The 14,951-nt window shown below is 33.7% G+C and overlaps 1 protein-coding gene across 3 annotated transcripts in view; it reads left to right on the top strand.

The window, feature by feature from the left end:
• The window catches only part of Wapl (WAPL cohesin release factor), a 76,379-nt gene that overhangs the window by 46,151 nt on the left and 15,277 nt on the right, over nt 1-14,951 (top strand). For 2 of the 3 annotated variants that reach the window (XM_046449997.2, XM_046449996.2), the window contains exons 5-12: nt 1,878-1,973; nt 3,239-3,391; nt 3,666-3,802; nt 4,746-4,857; nt 7,516-7,743; nt 10,488-10,599; nt 10,950-11,047; nt 13,039-13,115. In XM_046449997.2, coding sequence (XP_046305953.1) covers nt 1,878-1,973; nt 3,239-3,391; nt 3,666-3,802; nt 4,746-4,857; nt 7,516-7,743; nt 10,488-10,599; nt 10,950-11,047; nt 13,039-13,115 — 1,013 coding nt within the window. The remainder of the gene's footprint in view (nt 1-1,877; nt 1,974-3,238; nt 3,392-3,665; nt 3,803-4,745; nt 4,858-7,515; nt 7,744-10,487; nt 10,600-10,949; nt 11,048-13,038; nt 13,116-14,951) is intronic. The other variant, XM_046449999.2, reaches the window with a different exon arrangement.

Raw genomic sequence — 14,951 nt, 5'->3', positions numbered from 1 at the left:
ACTAAAAGATCATTATCTAGAGTCAATACTTTCTAGAAGGAAAGAAAATTATTTAGTTTTGAGACACCTGTTCTTTTTTCTTTTTGTGGTGGTGAGAGTGTGTGCTAGGGATAGAAGCCAGGGCCTTGCACATGCTAAGCAAGCATTCTGTCACTGAGTTACAACCTCAGCGTATGATACCTATTCTTAACAAAAGCCTGAGCTTTGACTGGACTGGGGGTATTAGAATTTGCTCAAATCAAGGATCTAATATAGGTGATGTTTAAGAGGAGTATAAAAAGTAATAAAGAGCTAGGTTTTTAAATCTTTTGTCTATATCTGTGCCTTTGTGCATTGGAAGACCTGATCAAGTCATTGTATGAGTGCTTAAATTTTTTAGACTACTAATGAATCACCAGTTTATGTAAACTTGGTATATATGAATAATGAGAATGAAGATTTTTCATCAGTCTTGAAGTATTCTTTCCCTTTTTTTCTCTTATTTTTTATGTATAGTACTTAAAATATGAACAGAAAATCTGTAAAATCAAATTTATTTCAAATTTAAAAGAGATAATTTCACTTTCGTAAAGGACAGAAAAGATGAGTTGTTACTTTTTTTGCTGGTTCTTTTTATTTATAATGAAAATAGAATCCATTATTATATAATTACACAAACATGTAATATCTTAATTCTAATTGGGACCCCATTCTTCTGGGTGTACATGATGGTAGGATTCACTTAAGTATTTTCATATATGTACACAGGAAAAATTATATTATGTTCATTCTACTGTCTTTCCTATTTCTGTCCCCTCTCCCTTTTCATTCCCCTTTGTCTAATCTACTGAACTACTCCCCATGGGGGGGAGGGGGTTTCAACCTTTGGTTTGGGGGATTGGCTTAATTTCACTTAGCACAATAATCTCCAGATCCATCCATTTACTTGCAAATGCCATAAAGTCATTCTTTATGGCTGAGTAATATTCCATTTTACATATATATACATATATATATATCACAATTGCTTTATCTTTTCATCTGTTGAAGGGCACCTAGGTTGGCTCCATAGCTTAGTTGTTGTGATTTGTGCTGCTGTAAACATTGATGTGGCTGCATCACTGTAGTATGCTGATTTTAAATCCTTTGGATGTATGCTGAGGACTTTTTTTGTTGTCGGTCTTTGTTTAATCAGTTTTCTTTTGAAAGGTTTTTTTTTTCCTTTTATGCAGATTTAATCCTATGGATTGCTTTTTATAGATTTAGTTATTCTTAATTCTTGAAATTTAGAGTTTCAAAACAGTTTTTTTTATAAGCTTTAATAAATTGATTTGACAACAGAGTAACCTGAATTAATGCAAGGCAATTCACATCTTTATCTGATTTTAGTGTGAACACTTAAAAACATTTTGCTGCAGAATTCATGAATATTATTACATGGTACTCCTTTAAACCTCCACTGTTTCTTGTAAAGTATATGTCCCATATTTTACCTTTATGAAATTTGAAAACTTCAAATGATGTACACAGCTGGGCTCAGTCATTTCATGGAAATGGGTATGGACCTGTATTGCCTGTAATAAGCTGCTTGGTTCTTATTTTTGGAAGATTGAACATATAGTGTGAGGAATAAAATTTGCCAGATATTGAACTAAATATTATTGAATTAAGTTAATACAAGCATGGGAAGAGGTTCACACTCAAGTGCCACCTTTTGGGTATATTTGCACAGCGCACCAGCTGCCCAGTTTTATGACCAAATACCACAGTGAGTATGTCTGCCATACAAATGGGAGCCTGATAGCAATAGCACTCATCTTTCCTCCTCTGGGATATATGTTTATTCATAAGGATGCAAAGTAAAATGGAGGCAGTTAATCTTTTTCTTATTTCTCTAGTCACCTACAAAAGCTGTATACAATGCTAGACATTGGAACCATCCAGACTCAGAAGAACTACCTGGGCCACCAGCAGTAAAACCTCAGAGTGTCACAGTAAGTGTACCAAAGTTTTTTATTTTGTGTTCTTTAATATTAAAGTTGTACATTCCTATCTTAAGCAGTTACTGTCTTATATTCATAATGTGTAAGTCTTTGACTTTTCTATTTATCAGTGTATTTTGGTCTCCCTCACTGAAATTTAGTAGCTTCAATTTAAATAATTGAGAAAAGTGAGGATTGTGGGTAGAGTAGTAGAATACTTATGCCTTATAGGTCATAAATGAAAGCCTTAAAAGATAAGGATCTTTTTACTTATGACCCACATTTTTAAAAATTTATAGGAATTAGTATTTAGGAACATATTTTCCTTATTTGAAATTTGTATTGACCACTAACAGCTATTCTGTCAATTATATTCTACATGGATATCAAAGTGGCTTTCTCTTCTTAATTTACTTTTCAGAGGGGAAACCCTTCTGTACTCCATCTAGCATTTCTTTTCAATTCAAAAACTGAATTGAAGAAAGATTATTATTGAAACGTTTGCTTCAGAATATCAGACATTGAAACTACCAGGTTAACAACTAAGGTTTTAGTCATCTAAAGCTATTGTCAAGGAATGACTTCTTTATAAAAAACAACAACAATATTGAGGATAAAGAATATTTTTTGGGGGAGGTTGTTTGTTTTTTGATGCTGAGGCGTGAACCTAGGGCCTTGTGTATGGTAGGGAAACACTCGACCACTGAGCCTTATCCGCAGTTTAAGGAATAGCGATATTTCTAAAACTCATTGCATACTTTTCCTTTCTTAAGTTGATTATATCAAAATTCCTTTTGATAGTATAAACTCATCATTATGTGTACTAATAATTATCTACCATGTTGATGTATGCTATGTTATTGATAGCTGTTTATTTCTACTCTAAACTACTTCAGCTTCCTCTATTTCCAGGATTCTTTGGTCTGTTTTGTTTTTTCCATCCCATCCCTAGCTGCTTATCAATGCTATTTATGCATGCAATTGTGGTTCTTAATTCTTTGAATGGTCCTGGAGACAAATAACAAGTTATATTTAAAGGTTAAAAGATTTAAAAGACCAGAAGCAATTTCTGAGTGGTTCTTTTGTGTGTAAATCAAGTCTTACCTAGTAGTGCATGGAATTTAAAGTATCTCTTAGGACCTTTTAGAAGCCTCCCTTCCTCCCCCTTTTTAAAAAACTCTTATTTTTTAAAAACTGAATTTGTCAGATAGACAAGATGTTACTTTTTAAAAATATATTTACTTAGACCAACTAATTGAATACAACTTTATTAATAGGTGAGGCTGTCTTCAAAGGAACCAAATCAAAAAGATGATGGAGTTTTTAAGGCTCCTGCACCACCACTCAAAGTGATAAAAACTGTGACAATACCTACTCAGCCCTACCAAGATATAGTTACTGCACTGAAATGCAGAAAAGAAGACAAAGAAGTAAGCAGCCAAATACAGTTTTACTGCACGTGGATAGATTTTTGTATGTAACATTTAGCATTTTAATGTCTTGAACAAATATCAGTACCCTGATAGCAGCAGTTTGAACCACAAAATTATCTTGTCCTACAACACCAGTGTTTTAAAAAATATTTTTTGTTGCCATCTAACAAACTGATGTATATACTTTGATATGAAATACAGTGGACCTGTAGATGCAAGTATGCTAGTTCTTAGTTACAAAAGAGGTGGACTTATTTTTTTTTCTTGGCAGTTATATACTGTTGTTCAGCACGTGAAGCACTTCAATGATGTGGTGGAATTTGGTGAAAATCAAGAATTCACTGATGATATTGAGTACTTGTTAAGTGGCTTAAAGAGCACTCAGCCTCTAAACACACGTTGCCTTAGGTAAGATCTTATAACTATGTGCATGTTATATTTTACTAAATTTTTTCACCTGGGTATTGCCAGAAAAAGCCAGACATTTTTTCATTGTGTATACCAACAATGTATTAAAATGGATCCGTTTCTTAAAAAGAATCTGGTTATATATAATATAGAGAAAACTGGGTGATCAGTCTTTTTTTTTAATTTATTTTTTAGTTTTGGGTGGACACAATATCTTATTTTTATGTGGTGCTGAGGATCTAACCCAGTGCCTCATGCATGCCAGGTGAGCGCACTACCTCTTGAGCCGCATCCCCAGCCCCAGTGATCAGTCTTTTTAGCATAGTATAAGTGTAATTTCTAGATGCTTAAAAAAATAGTGTACGAAAGTTTTTTTTTCCTGCCATCTCAGTTTCAAGCACCAAGTAATGAATTAGGTGAGAACTTAAGTATCCTGTGATATGAATCATCTTTTGCATAGTATAATTGATCAAATGTCATGGTTTGGTTGAATTATCTGGTCAGTTGGAGTATATCCAATCAAGTGTAATTATTTATAGTTTTCATATCAGAAGCTTTATGAAATGTAGCTGGGTCTTCATGCTTTTTATGATAGTAGTAATGTAAGGAATAAAGACAGTCATTGTTTTAAAAATAACTATACCCAATCACATACTAAGCATCAGTATATTAATAATTTGATTTTGCCCATGGGTTTTAGGGTTTTTTTTTGTTTTGTTTTGTTGGGGTTTTTTGGTGCTAGTCATTGAACCCAGGACCTGTAGCGTGCTAGGCAAATATTCTCACCACCTCCAACCTTGCTTATGGTTTTTATATTAGAATTCATATGGGCAAAACTTTGATTCTGATTCCTCCTTTTTTTTTCTCCCTTGTTTTGACATTATGCAAACAAAAACTAATATAGCTCTTTTCACTTTTCTGAACATTGTCTATTTTCTTCTAGTGTTATTAGCTTGGCTACTAAATGTGCCATGCCCAGTTTTCGAATGCACCTGAGAGCACATGGAATGGTCGCCATGGTCTTTAAAACTTTGGATGATTCCCAGCACCATCAGGTATTTTAAGTTTCTGAGATTGGGAAACATTATTGAGAAATTTTGGTCTGTTGGACTATAAAAAATACCCTCACTGAATATTCTTATAAAATATCCTAATTATACTTAGGTTCATTTTATTTGCCGAACATGTAGAATTTAATGTTGTAACTTTTTGTTTAACATTTCACTTGATTATGTTCTTCCTCATGGCAGTATTTTTTTTTCTTAATTTTATTTACTTATTTTTATGTGGTGCTGAAGATCGAACCTACGGCCTTGCACATGCTAGATGCACGCTCTACTGCTGAGCCACAACTTCAGCCCAGTATTTTTTTTCTTTCTTCCTTTTTTTTTTTTAAGAGAGAGAGAGAATTTTAATATTTATTTTTTAGTTTTCAGCGGACACAACATCTTTGTTTGTGGTGCTGAGGATCGAACCCGGGCCACACGCATGACAGGCGAGCGTGTTACCACTTGAGCCACATCCCCAGCCCCCTATTTTTTTTCCTTGATTCATCAGTTTATGCTAAAATTTTACTTACTTATAATAGCTAATATTCCATACTGGTTATTTAATTCTGTAAGCATGATTTCCTCTACTAAGGACTACTGTGAAAAATCTTCTAATGTAGTTTGATATTAATAGTATGAATAAAAAAGTTCTGAAATAGAACCTAATTTTTAAACATTTTGTCCAGTGTTGAATCTGAAAGATAGCTGAATTGTTGAAGGGATTAAATTCTTCACTTTATTGTCTTTGATGCTTTTTCTTAATAGTAAAGCATAAGTACTAATATCAGTTTTAATGTTCAGAAATGGAACAGAATAATCTTCATTGCTTATCATTGTCAATAGTGGTATTTTAAGATTGATTGCCTTATTATATTTTTTTTTCAAGGACATTATGTCCCTACTACAGATTGGGTGCACAGTCTGAGTCTTCTGAGACCAAAAGTTATGTGCTTAACCTTGAGTAGGCATAAATAACTCTGTTACCAGTTTGTAGCACAGAAGATAAGAAGGGAGAAGAGATGAAAATTAAGAAGTAGTTTGCTTTGTTGTGTTTAAGAATGGACTCTGAGGGGCTGGAGTTGTAGCTCAGCGGTAGAGCACTTGCCTTGTACACTTGCACCACATATAAATAAGCAAATAAAATAAAGTACCATCAACAACTAAAAAAAAAAATTAAAAAGGAGAAGAAGAATGAACTCTGAAATGTTACTGTGTTTAGTCAGGATCAGTGGATTCCTTGAGGCCTTTACTTGGCATCTTAATTTTTGCAAATAATTTAATTGATTTAAACATTTCATCACTTGCATAATTAAATGTCTTAAGTTCCTCTACTTTGGGAGTTTCAAATTTTAATCTTTTTATTTTTATTTTTTGATTATTTTTTAGCCTGGAATATTAACTAGTTCAAAAAGTTTAAATCTTCAGATAGTAAATTTTGTTTCTATACATTGAAATAATAGAGAATATCTCAAATATCAGAATATCTCAAGTATAAGGCATTTTGTTACATAGTCATCCCTTGATATCTGTGGGAAATTGGTTCCAGGACCTCCACAGATACCAAAATCCTTAGGTCCGGTATATAAAATTGTGTGGTATTTGCATGTAACTTATGCACATCCTCCTTTATGCTTTAAATCATCTCTAGATTATTTAAAATACGTGATACAATGTAAATTCTACTATTTAGGGAACAATAACAAGGAAAAGGGGTCGTAGGTAGGTATTCAGTACACTTGGATTTTTTTTTCCCCTTCTGATATTTTTGGCTCCGTGGTTGGTTGAATTTGGATATAAATACCAAATGCTGACTGTATTGTATTTCTATACGTTATTCTAAAATATGTCATCTTGAATATTTGTAGATTGTGGCACCTACTGTAAATGTTTATTTCAGCATTGTAAGTTAATGTACATTGATGCAAACTGATCTGTGTGTGTTTTGCAGGGAAAAGGTATGCTAAGTTTTGGAAACATGATTATATACCAATTTTGAACTAAAATTTTGACTGTCTATATAGAGAATAAAAAGATATATTGTAATAGGTTTTACATATATGTGTATATGTCTAAAAAACTGTTATTAAACTTTTTATTTAGCAGAAAATGGCCAAAGAAATCTGTAATTCAACATATATTCTTTCAGTTTGGGAACATTTACATAGGGAACATCCATCAAGAGGAATATTTTAAGAAACAGTGTTTTCTAAATTTATTTACTTTATTTAATGCTTCCCTAGAATTTTAGGGATACCACTGAATCAGACATTTTCAAAGTTTCTAAAACAATGAACAATGAGTTTTAGGCTTACTAAACTTGTTTTTGGTCATACGGGGAATTAAACCCAGGGGTACTCTACCACTGAGCTTCATCCCCAACCCCTTTTTAATTACTTGTTAAGTTGAGGCTTAAAGTTGCAAGTTTTCCTGCTTCAGCCTCCCAAATAGCTGGCTTTGCAGGCTGGTGGCACCCTGGTACATTTTAATCTATCTATCTATTTGATTGAACCCAGGGCCTTGTGCATGCAAGGCAAATACTCTACCAGTCGTGCTATATCCCCGGTCCACTTTTTAACTTTTAAATAAATGGCAATAACAGTCTCATTTCTTAAATGAGTTTGTTGGTAATTTTTTTTTCTTATTTTTTTTTTCTATCTGTTGAAGAATCTATCTCTCTGCACAGCTGCCCTCATGTACATATTAAGTAGAGATCGTTTAAACATGGATCTTGATAGAGCAAGCCTAGATCTAATGATTCGACTTTTGGAACTGGAACAAGATGCTTCATCAGCTAAGCTACTGAATGAAAAAGACATGAACAAAATTAAAGAAAAAATCCGAAGACTGTGTGAAACTGTACACAATAAGCATCTTGATCTAGAAAATATAACGGTGGGTTTTTTTCCTTTCTTTCATTATAAAGTAAGGATGACTTTGTGGCTTTGAACTAATAATTTAACCGTTCTAACCTTGATTTACAGCTTGCCAAATTTAAGCACTTCCTCTCTGAAATTTTGAAACTAGCTCATCTATGTGTAGGGTTTTTGTTTTTTGTTTTTGTTTCTTTGCCAATAAATACATTTTGTCTAATCCTTTTCTCATGTTTTCCCTTCATCTTTCATCCTTCCTCCTACTTTAGGTTATTAGCAGTTTGAATTTTTATTCTGAATTTCATGAATAAAATTTCAGAGGATTTACAAGAGCCATTTTTCAGTAGGAAGCAACTGTTTATTTCAGAGTGTCTCACTAAATGCTTTAAGGAACCTTGAAGAGCTCTGAAGTCTTATAAGGAAGATTGCTAGGTTCTTGCCTTTTTTTTTTTTTTTTTTTTTTTGATACTGGGAATTGAACCTTATGGCTGAACTACATTCCCAGCCCTTTTTATTTTTTGTTTTGAGGCAGGGTCTCAGTAAGGTTGCTGATGCTGACCTTGAACTTGGAATCCTCTTTGACTCAGCCTCCTGAGTCTCTGGGATTGCAGGCAGGCACTACCACAAGATTTGTTCATTATATAACCTGTCTTTCAAGTGTAAAACATTTTCACTTATTGCCTACTCAACTGAATACTGCACCATTTGACATTTAACTCTATTTAGTTAAGGTAGAATTGGTAATGGATTCTGGCAAAGGGGTGGGGTAGGAGGAGAGCAAACTAACTTTAAGTGGTAATGTGCAAAACTAGCATACATTCAGTACTCTTCACATACTAGAATTGGAAAAATAGGTCTTGTGCTCCGATGGCACATCAATGATTCTTCCACATTATCATACTCTCTATATACTACCTTTAAAACTTATTTGTAATTTTTATTTATGCATAACATTTTTTACAACATCTACTAATTTTTTGAAGTTATCAGAGAATAAATTTGTGCCTGTAATTTTTATTTGCTGCATGATTGAATGTGCTTTTATTTATTTGTTTGTTTATTCATGTTTTCTGTATTGTTCAACCTTAAGGCTCAGTTTAGGTATTCACTATTAACATGATGATAAACTTATTCAATGAATTTGTGCCATGTTTCATTGAGTTTATTAGGATGAAATATGAGTATAAAAATTGCCCTACTATGTATTAATTACTTGATTTGCAAGGTTAAACCAAAGCATCGTGGCTAATTTTAGGATACTTCTTTTATCCCCCCAGTGCTAAAATTGTATAGTAGATAAGTGGTTTTGCTCAAAAACTGTCCCCTACACATTAGTTTTGTTTGTTACATAAATTGCTTCAATTCTTCCTTGAAATATATCATTAATGACAAGCACGGTGACACTCGCCTATGATTCCAGTGACTTAGAAGCTGAGGTAGGAGGATTGCAAGTTTCAGGCCAGGCTCAGCAGCTTAGTGAGACCCTGTCTCAAAATAAAAATTAGAGTGTGGGGGGTTGCTGGGGATGTAGCTCAGTGGTAAAGTAAGAAAGTTTTCTTTAATATTAAATTATATCCTTTTTTGCTAAAGAAAGAATGCCTCATTGGGCTTTAGTTTCACTCCTATGACTCATGAACTGACCAATTAAATTTGGTCATTAAATTATTCTTTGAGGTTATTAGGATGAGACCTGGGAACAAGTGAATCTGTTTTTGTGGTGTTGGATTCTCGTTCTGCATTTGTCACCTTGAACAACAATTTTGTTTTTTTATAAAAACTAGATAATAAAGTATTCTAGATCCCTCTTCTAATTTTGTAATACTAAGATTTTCTCTGCTAAGATCTTTTGTTTGTATTTGTAAATATCTAGTTTATATTCAGTTCCAAATATAATTTAGGCCAGGTTGTGAATTTGCATCTTTTGAAGGGCAGAAGCTGTGGAAAGAAAACCAGGTCTTTTTAGTCTTTGCTAATTAAAGCATTACTTCTGTTATGCTAAAGTTCCTTTATTACATCAAGAACCAGATTGCTCTTTGTTTGGAAGTTACTACATGCTTTAAAAAAGAAAAACAATAGTTAAAGTCAAATACAGAGAGAAAAAAAAAACACTATCAAGGCTGTATGTATGGCTCTTACCCTTTATGCTTCTTCTGCCTGTGGTCCTGAAGCATCAGTTATTTGCAGAGTATATTTTCTCATGGTGGGCACATGCGGCCTTGCAGTATAAAAATTTAAGTCTGGTCAGTCTGCAGCACTTGGGTGAACATAGGGTTCAAATTACCATTTTCTACTGTTAGGTTGTTTAAAGTGTTTAAGTGGCATTACTATAATTTGCTTTGGAAAGTGGTTATTTGTTATATCCTTTGTGGTAAATTAATATATTGATTTATGATTAAATGTATATGTATAGGTACCTATACCTACTTTGAGTCCACAGTCCTACACTTGATCCTCGGTACTATAGAAATATAATAGCAATATATATTACATTGAACTGACAAAAAATAAACTTCTTTTCCCCCCTATAAAGATAAGTCATGTAGTTAAAAATATTTCTTCAGTGTAGAATATTCTAATAAAAGTTGGTCCGACTTTACTTGTAAAAAGCCCTTAGATATAAAAGCACTTAGTATTCTATTAAAAAGTAAGCAAACTTTGTGTGTTGGTAGCATACAGTGAATTTTATAAAGGAAAACAGTTTCTAAAATTCTGCCTCAGAATTATTGTTAAGAGTCTGTATTCAATAATGGTGCTTCTGATTTTTAGACTGGGCATTTAGCTATGGAGACATTGCTGTCCCTTACTTCTAAACGAGCAGGAGACTGGTTTAAAGAAGAACTCCGGCTTTTGGGTGGTCTGGATCATATTGTAGATAAAGGTATGGATATGTACATGCATAATGTTTTTATGTATTATTTAAAGTCTGAAGAAACTATTCTACTTATATACTTAAAAATTACTTTGTTAATTGTAAAAGGTCTGTTCTTTTAGTACTATCTTGAAAAATCTAACTTTTGAAGCAGAGACCAGCAATACTTTGATATTAAGAGTTTGTGGAAATAATAAGAGTTATCATACATTTAAAAATCTCATAACTCAAACAGAATAAACAATGTTCTCATAGGTTCCAGCATATTCATAGCATGTAACAGATGACTTTTAGTCTTAGCTAAGGGTAAGTATTGAGATGATAAGAAGTATTAACATATTCTTTTTTCTTTAATCTAGTAAAAGAATGTGTGGATCATTTAAGTAAAGATGAGGATGAAGAGAAACTAGTAGCCTCATTATGGGGAGCAGAGAGATGTTTACGAGTTTTAGAAAGTGTAAGTATGGTTAACTATTTGGGAAAATTATTCACTATCCCCCATCTCCCTGCGTTACTATACTGGGGTTTGAATCCAGGCCTCACATATTATAGGTGGTAAGTGCTCTACCACTGGGGTATATCCCAGCCCTTTTTATTTTATTTTTAGATCGACTTCCTAAGTTGCCCAAATTCAACTTGAATTTGAAATCATCCTGCCGTAGCCTCCTGGGTAGCTGGGATTACAGGGTTGCATCACTGCTCTCTGGCTTTTTTTTTTTTTTCTTTTTAGAGAGAGAGAGAATTTTTAATATTTATTTTTCAGTTTTCAGCGGACACAACATCTTTTTGTATGTGGTGCTGAGGATTGAACCCGGGCTGCACGCATGCCAGGCTTGAGCCACATCCCCAGCCCCACTGCTCTCTGGCTATTACTCAGTCTTTTTATTTTTATAGTTGTAGATCAACAGCACGCCTTTATTTGTTTAGTTTTTTATGTGGTGCTAAGGATCAAACCCAGTGCCTCACAATGCTAGGCAAGTGCTCTGCCACTGAGCTCCAGTTCCAACATTACTCAATTGTGTTTGGATGCATGTGCATATGTGTGTTTGTGTGTAACTGCCAAATATTTTATATACCTCCTAGAGTTTTACATTTGTTAATCCAAGTTAACATTAGTATATTCTTCGAGCAACCAATTCTTAATGAACATTTAATTGAGCAGTTTATTATTAAAAAGAATACATGTATCATTGCTCCAAATAAAGCCTTGCATACAGGGTTTTTAGTTTATTTGTTTCTGTACCAGGGGTTGAATCCAGGGGTTCTTAACCACTGGGCCACATCCCTGGTACTTTTTATATTTTATTATTATTTGGGGGTGAGGGGTACCAGGGATTGAACTCTGAGCACTCAACTACTGAGCCACATTCCCAGCCCTATTGTATTTAGAGACAACTACTGAGTTGCTTAGCGCCTCGCTTTTTCTAAGGCTGGCTTTGAGTTCTTGATCCTCCTGCCTCAGCCTATGGCTGCTGGGATTACAGGTGTGCACCACCATGCCTGGCTATATTTTATTTTGAGACAACATGTTACTAAGTTGCTTTTACTGAGGCTGGCTTTGAACTTGTGATCCTCCTGCCTCAGTCTCCCAAGCCACTAGCAGCATAATCATGTACCACTGTGCCTAGCTCTGCAGGGTTTTTTAAAAACATGTGCCAAAGTTTATTCTACTCTTAATGTGGAATTTTGCTCAAGCAGAAAATAGCAGTTAAACACAGAAAATTGTTTTGGTTTTGGGTTTTGAAGATTGAATTTAGGGCCTTGAGTATGCAAGTTTTTTGTTTCATTTTAATTGATAAGCAATTTCTTAAGCTTTTTTTTTTTTTAAGTCAGATTGTAGGCACAACTTAATTATAGTATTTGGCTTTGGTGGATGACAGTATTTAATTGCAGTTAAGTATATTTTGTTCTTTGGCTCTTATGAATGACTAAACCTAATCCAGTACAGAATAGAATTTTACTGCCAATAAATTTCTGAATGCATAATTTGTTTATAAGGTTGAATTAGCTAGGTACTTTTAAAAATAACTACAGGAGCTCCTGGCACAGAGGAAATTAAAATTGTCCCTTTTATCTTCTAGAGGGCTTCAGGTACATTAGATATACAGATGTCATTTCTTCATTATAAGCTATGCTAAATTAATCCACTTAGGAACTTTATAAAGCATTAGTTGATTTATAAGCTGAAGATTTCTGATTCAAAGTGGTTGGCATTTTATTACAATAAATGTAAAGAATACATTAATTATGAATGAGCAATTGAAATAGTGATGTCTAAATTTCATAATAAATTGGTTGCTGTTATTCTAAATCTGGAACCTACTTAGGTGACAATGGACTTTTCTTCCTCATCTTTGTATCTTTTATGGTACAATGTAGGAGTGGTATTGTTTGCATCAGTGAGAAAGTTGGGGGTTGCCAAAATCATTTCATATTTTTCCCTTTTAGGTAACAGTGCATAATCCAGAGAATCAGAGCTACTTGATAGCATATAAAGATTCACAACTCATTATTTCATCAGCTAAGTAAGTTTTTCTAAAATCTCATGTTATTTGTTTAAAATAACTTGGATTAACCAAAAGGAATTAAGGTCATCTTACTTTCCTTCATAAAATATTCTTTTAACTTCTGTAAATCAGAATACATTATAGAGCAAAAGTTTGGAATACAGATTCTGGAGCCAAAATTGCTGGGTATGAAGTCCAGCTTCATAACATTTGCTGTATAACTTTAGACAGGTTACTTAATTGGTGCAGGTTCTTTAAAAGGTGTGGGTAATAGTTGTATCTATTATCTATCTAGGGTGGTTGGTACAATAAAATTAGTTGATATATCTAGTAATATATTTTTTGTATATATACACACACATATATATTTCAAATGTATATATAAAAATATTTGTATAAATAATTTTAAGTGCATTTAAAGTCTTTTGAAATTATGTATGATATATACTAATGAATTGGTTAAACTATCTTTTAGGCAAAGAACAGTTTTCATCATATAGTAAACACTAAGTATTATTAGTCCTCAGGGTTTTGTTTTGCTTTGTTTTTGTTGTTGCTATAGATGGACACAATACCTTTATTTATTTATTTGTTTTTATGTGATGCTTAGGATGTATCCCAGTGCCTCACACATGCTAGGCAAATGCTCTACCACTGACCTATAAGCCTACCTATTCCTTAGTTTTGTTGTAAGCAGACTCTCCTCGCTCTCTTTTGCTGCTCTTCAGTTATACTTTTCCCCCATCTCTCTTACGTCCCTTTCTTCATTCCACACTCTCCCTGCCCAACCTTTATCACAATTAGGCTAATGCTCTAACCTGAGTGTATGTATGTCTCCAGTCCTGGTTCTGTCTTATTACAACAGCCTCTTTTTGATATCTCTGTCCTAGTTTATCTCTGTGCCCTAGTTCTCTGGCCTTTAGCCTAGCCAGCACAATACCACAGGGAGTTAACTTTCTCTAGGTCTCTGCTTTGAAAAAAATGATCTTAAACTCCAAGTCTCTAATTCCTTATTGTTGTGGATATATGTCCAATTTCCGAATCAAAGGAAAACCTACTACAGTCTGACTCCAATATGTCTGTGTTTTAACCTCTTTTTATTTTGGAGAATTTCAAACTTAAATTAAGTAGACAAAATGTGGTAAACTCTTGTATACATTACTTTAATAATTAGCAGTTGTGTCCATCTGTACCTTCATTTTTCCCTATTCTATAATATTTTGAAGCAAATTCAAATGTCTAATCACCTCTATTTCCTTTTTTTCTTATGTATTTTATATTACGTTTAGTACCCTTAACAACATACATTACAGTTGTTAACCATGTGTTATTCTCCCTTGCGGGGGTGGGTGGTGGTGGGGGGGATACTTCTTAACCCTCCACAAGTTCCTTGGAAAGGAGGTATTTACTTTGACAGATTTCAGCTCTTTCATTTTGATTAGGAAATTTGGGTCAAATGTCTTATAAGTGACAGTAGAGGTCAGAATTCGGTGTTAGTGAAAAAGCATTCATGTGGCATTTGAGCTTTTCAATAGAACCAGGATAATTGCAGGGATATCATGGAAAGATTCAACAATGTATATATATATATATAGTTTCTTCCCTCCTTTCATAACCACAGTTTAGCTCAGTACTACTTAAGAAAGTTGAGTTACCAACAACAACAGAGTAATTCTGCCAGCATCTGCAAGCATCAGAAGAACAAATTGGGGTTAGACATCATGAGGAACACCTTTTTTTGGGTGGTAGGAGGAATACCAGGGATTGAACTCAGGGGCACTAGACCACTGAGCCACATCCCTAGCCGTATTAAGAGCCTTATCAAATTTCCTCCATATGTTCCAAACAGCAGCT

The sequence above is a fragment of the Marmota monax genome, unplaced genomic scaffold (assembly GCF_021218885.2).
Source record: "Marmota monax isolate L192 unplaced genomic scaffold, Marmota_monax_Labrador192_F-V1.1 WCK01_AAM20220418_F8-fsc00004, whole genome shotgun sequence".
Lineage (NCBI taxonomy): Eukaryota > Metazoa > Chordata > Mammalia > Rodentia > Sciuridae > Marmota > Marmota monax.
This window is presented reverse-complemented; position numbering and strand designations above follow the sequence as displayed.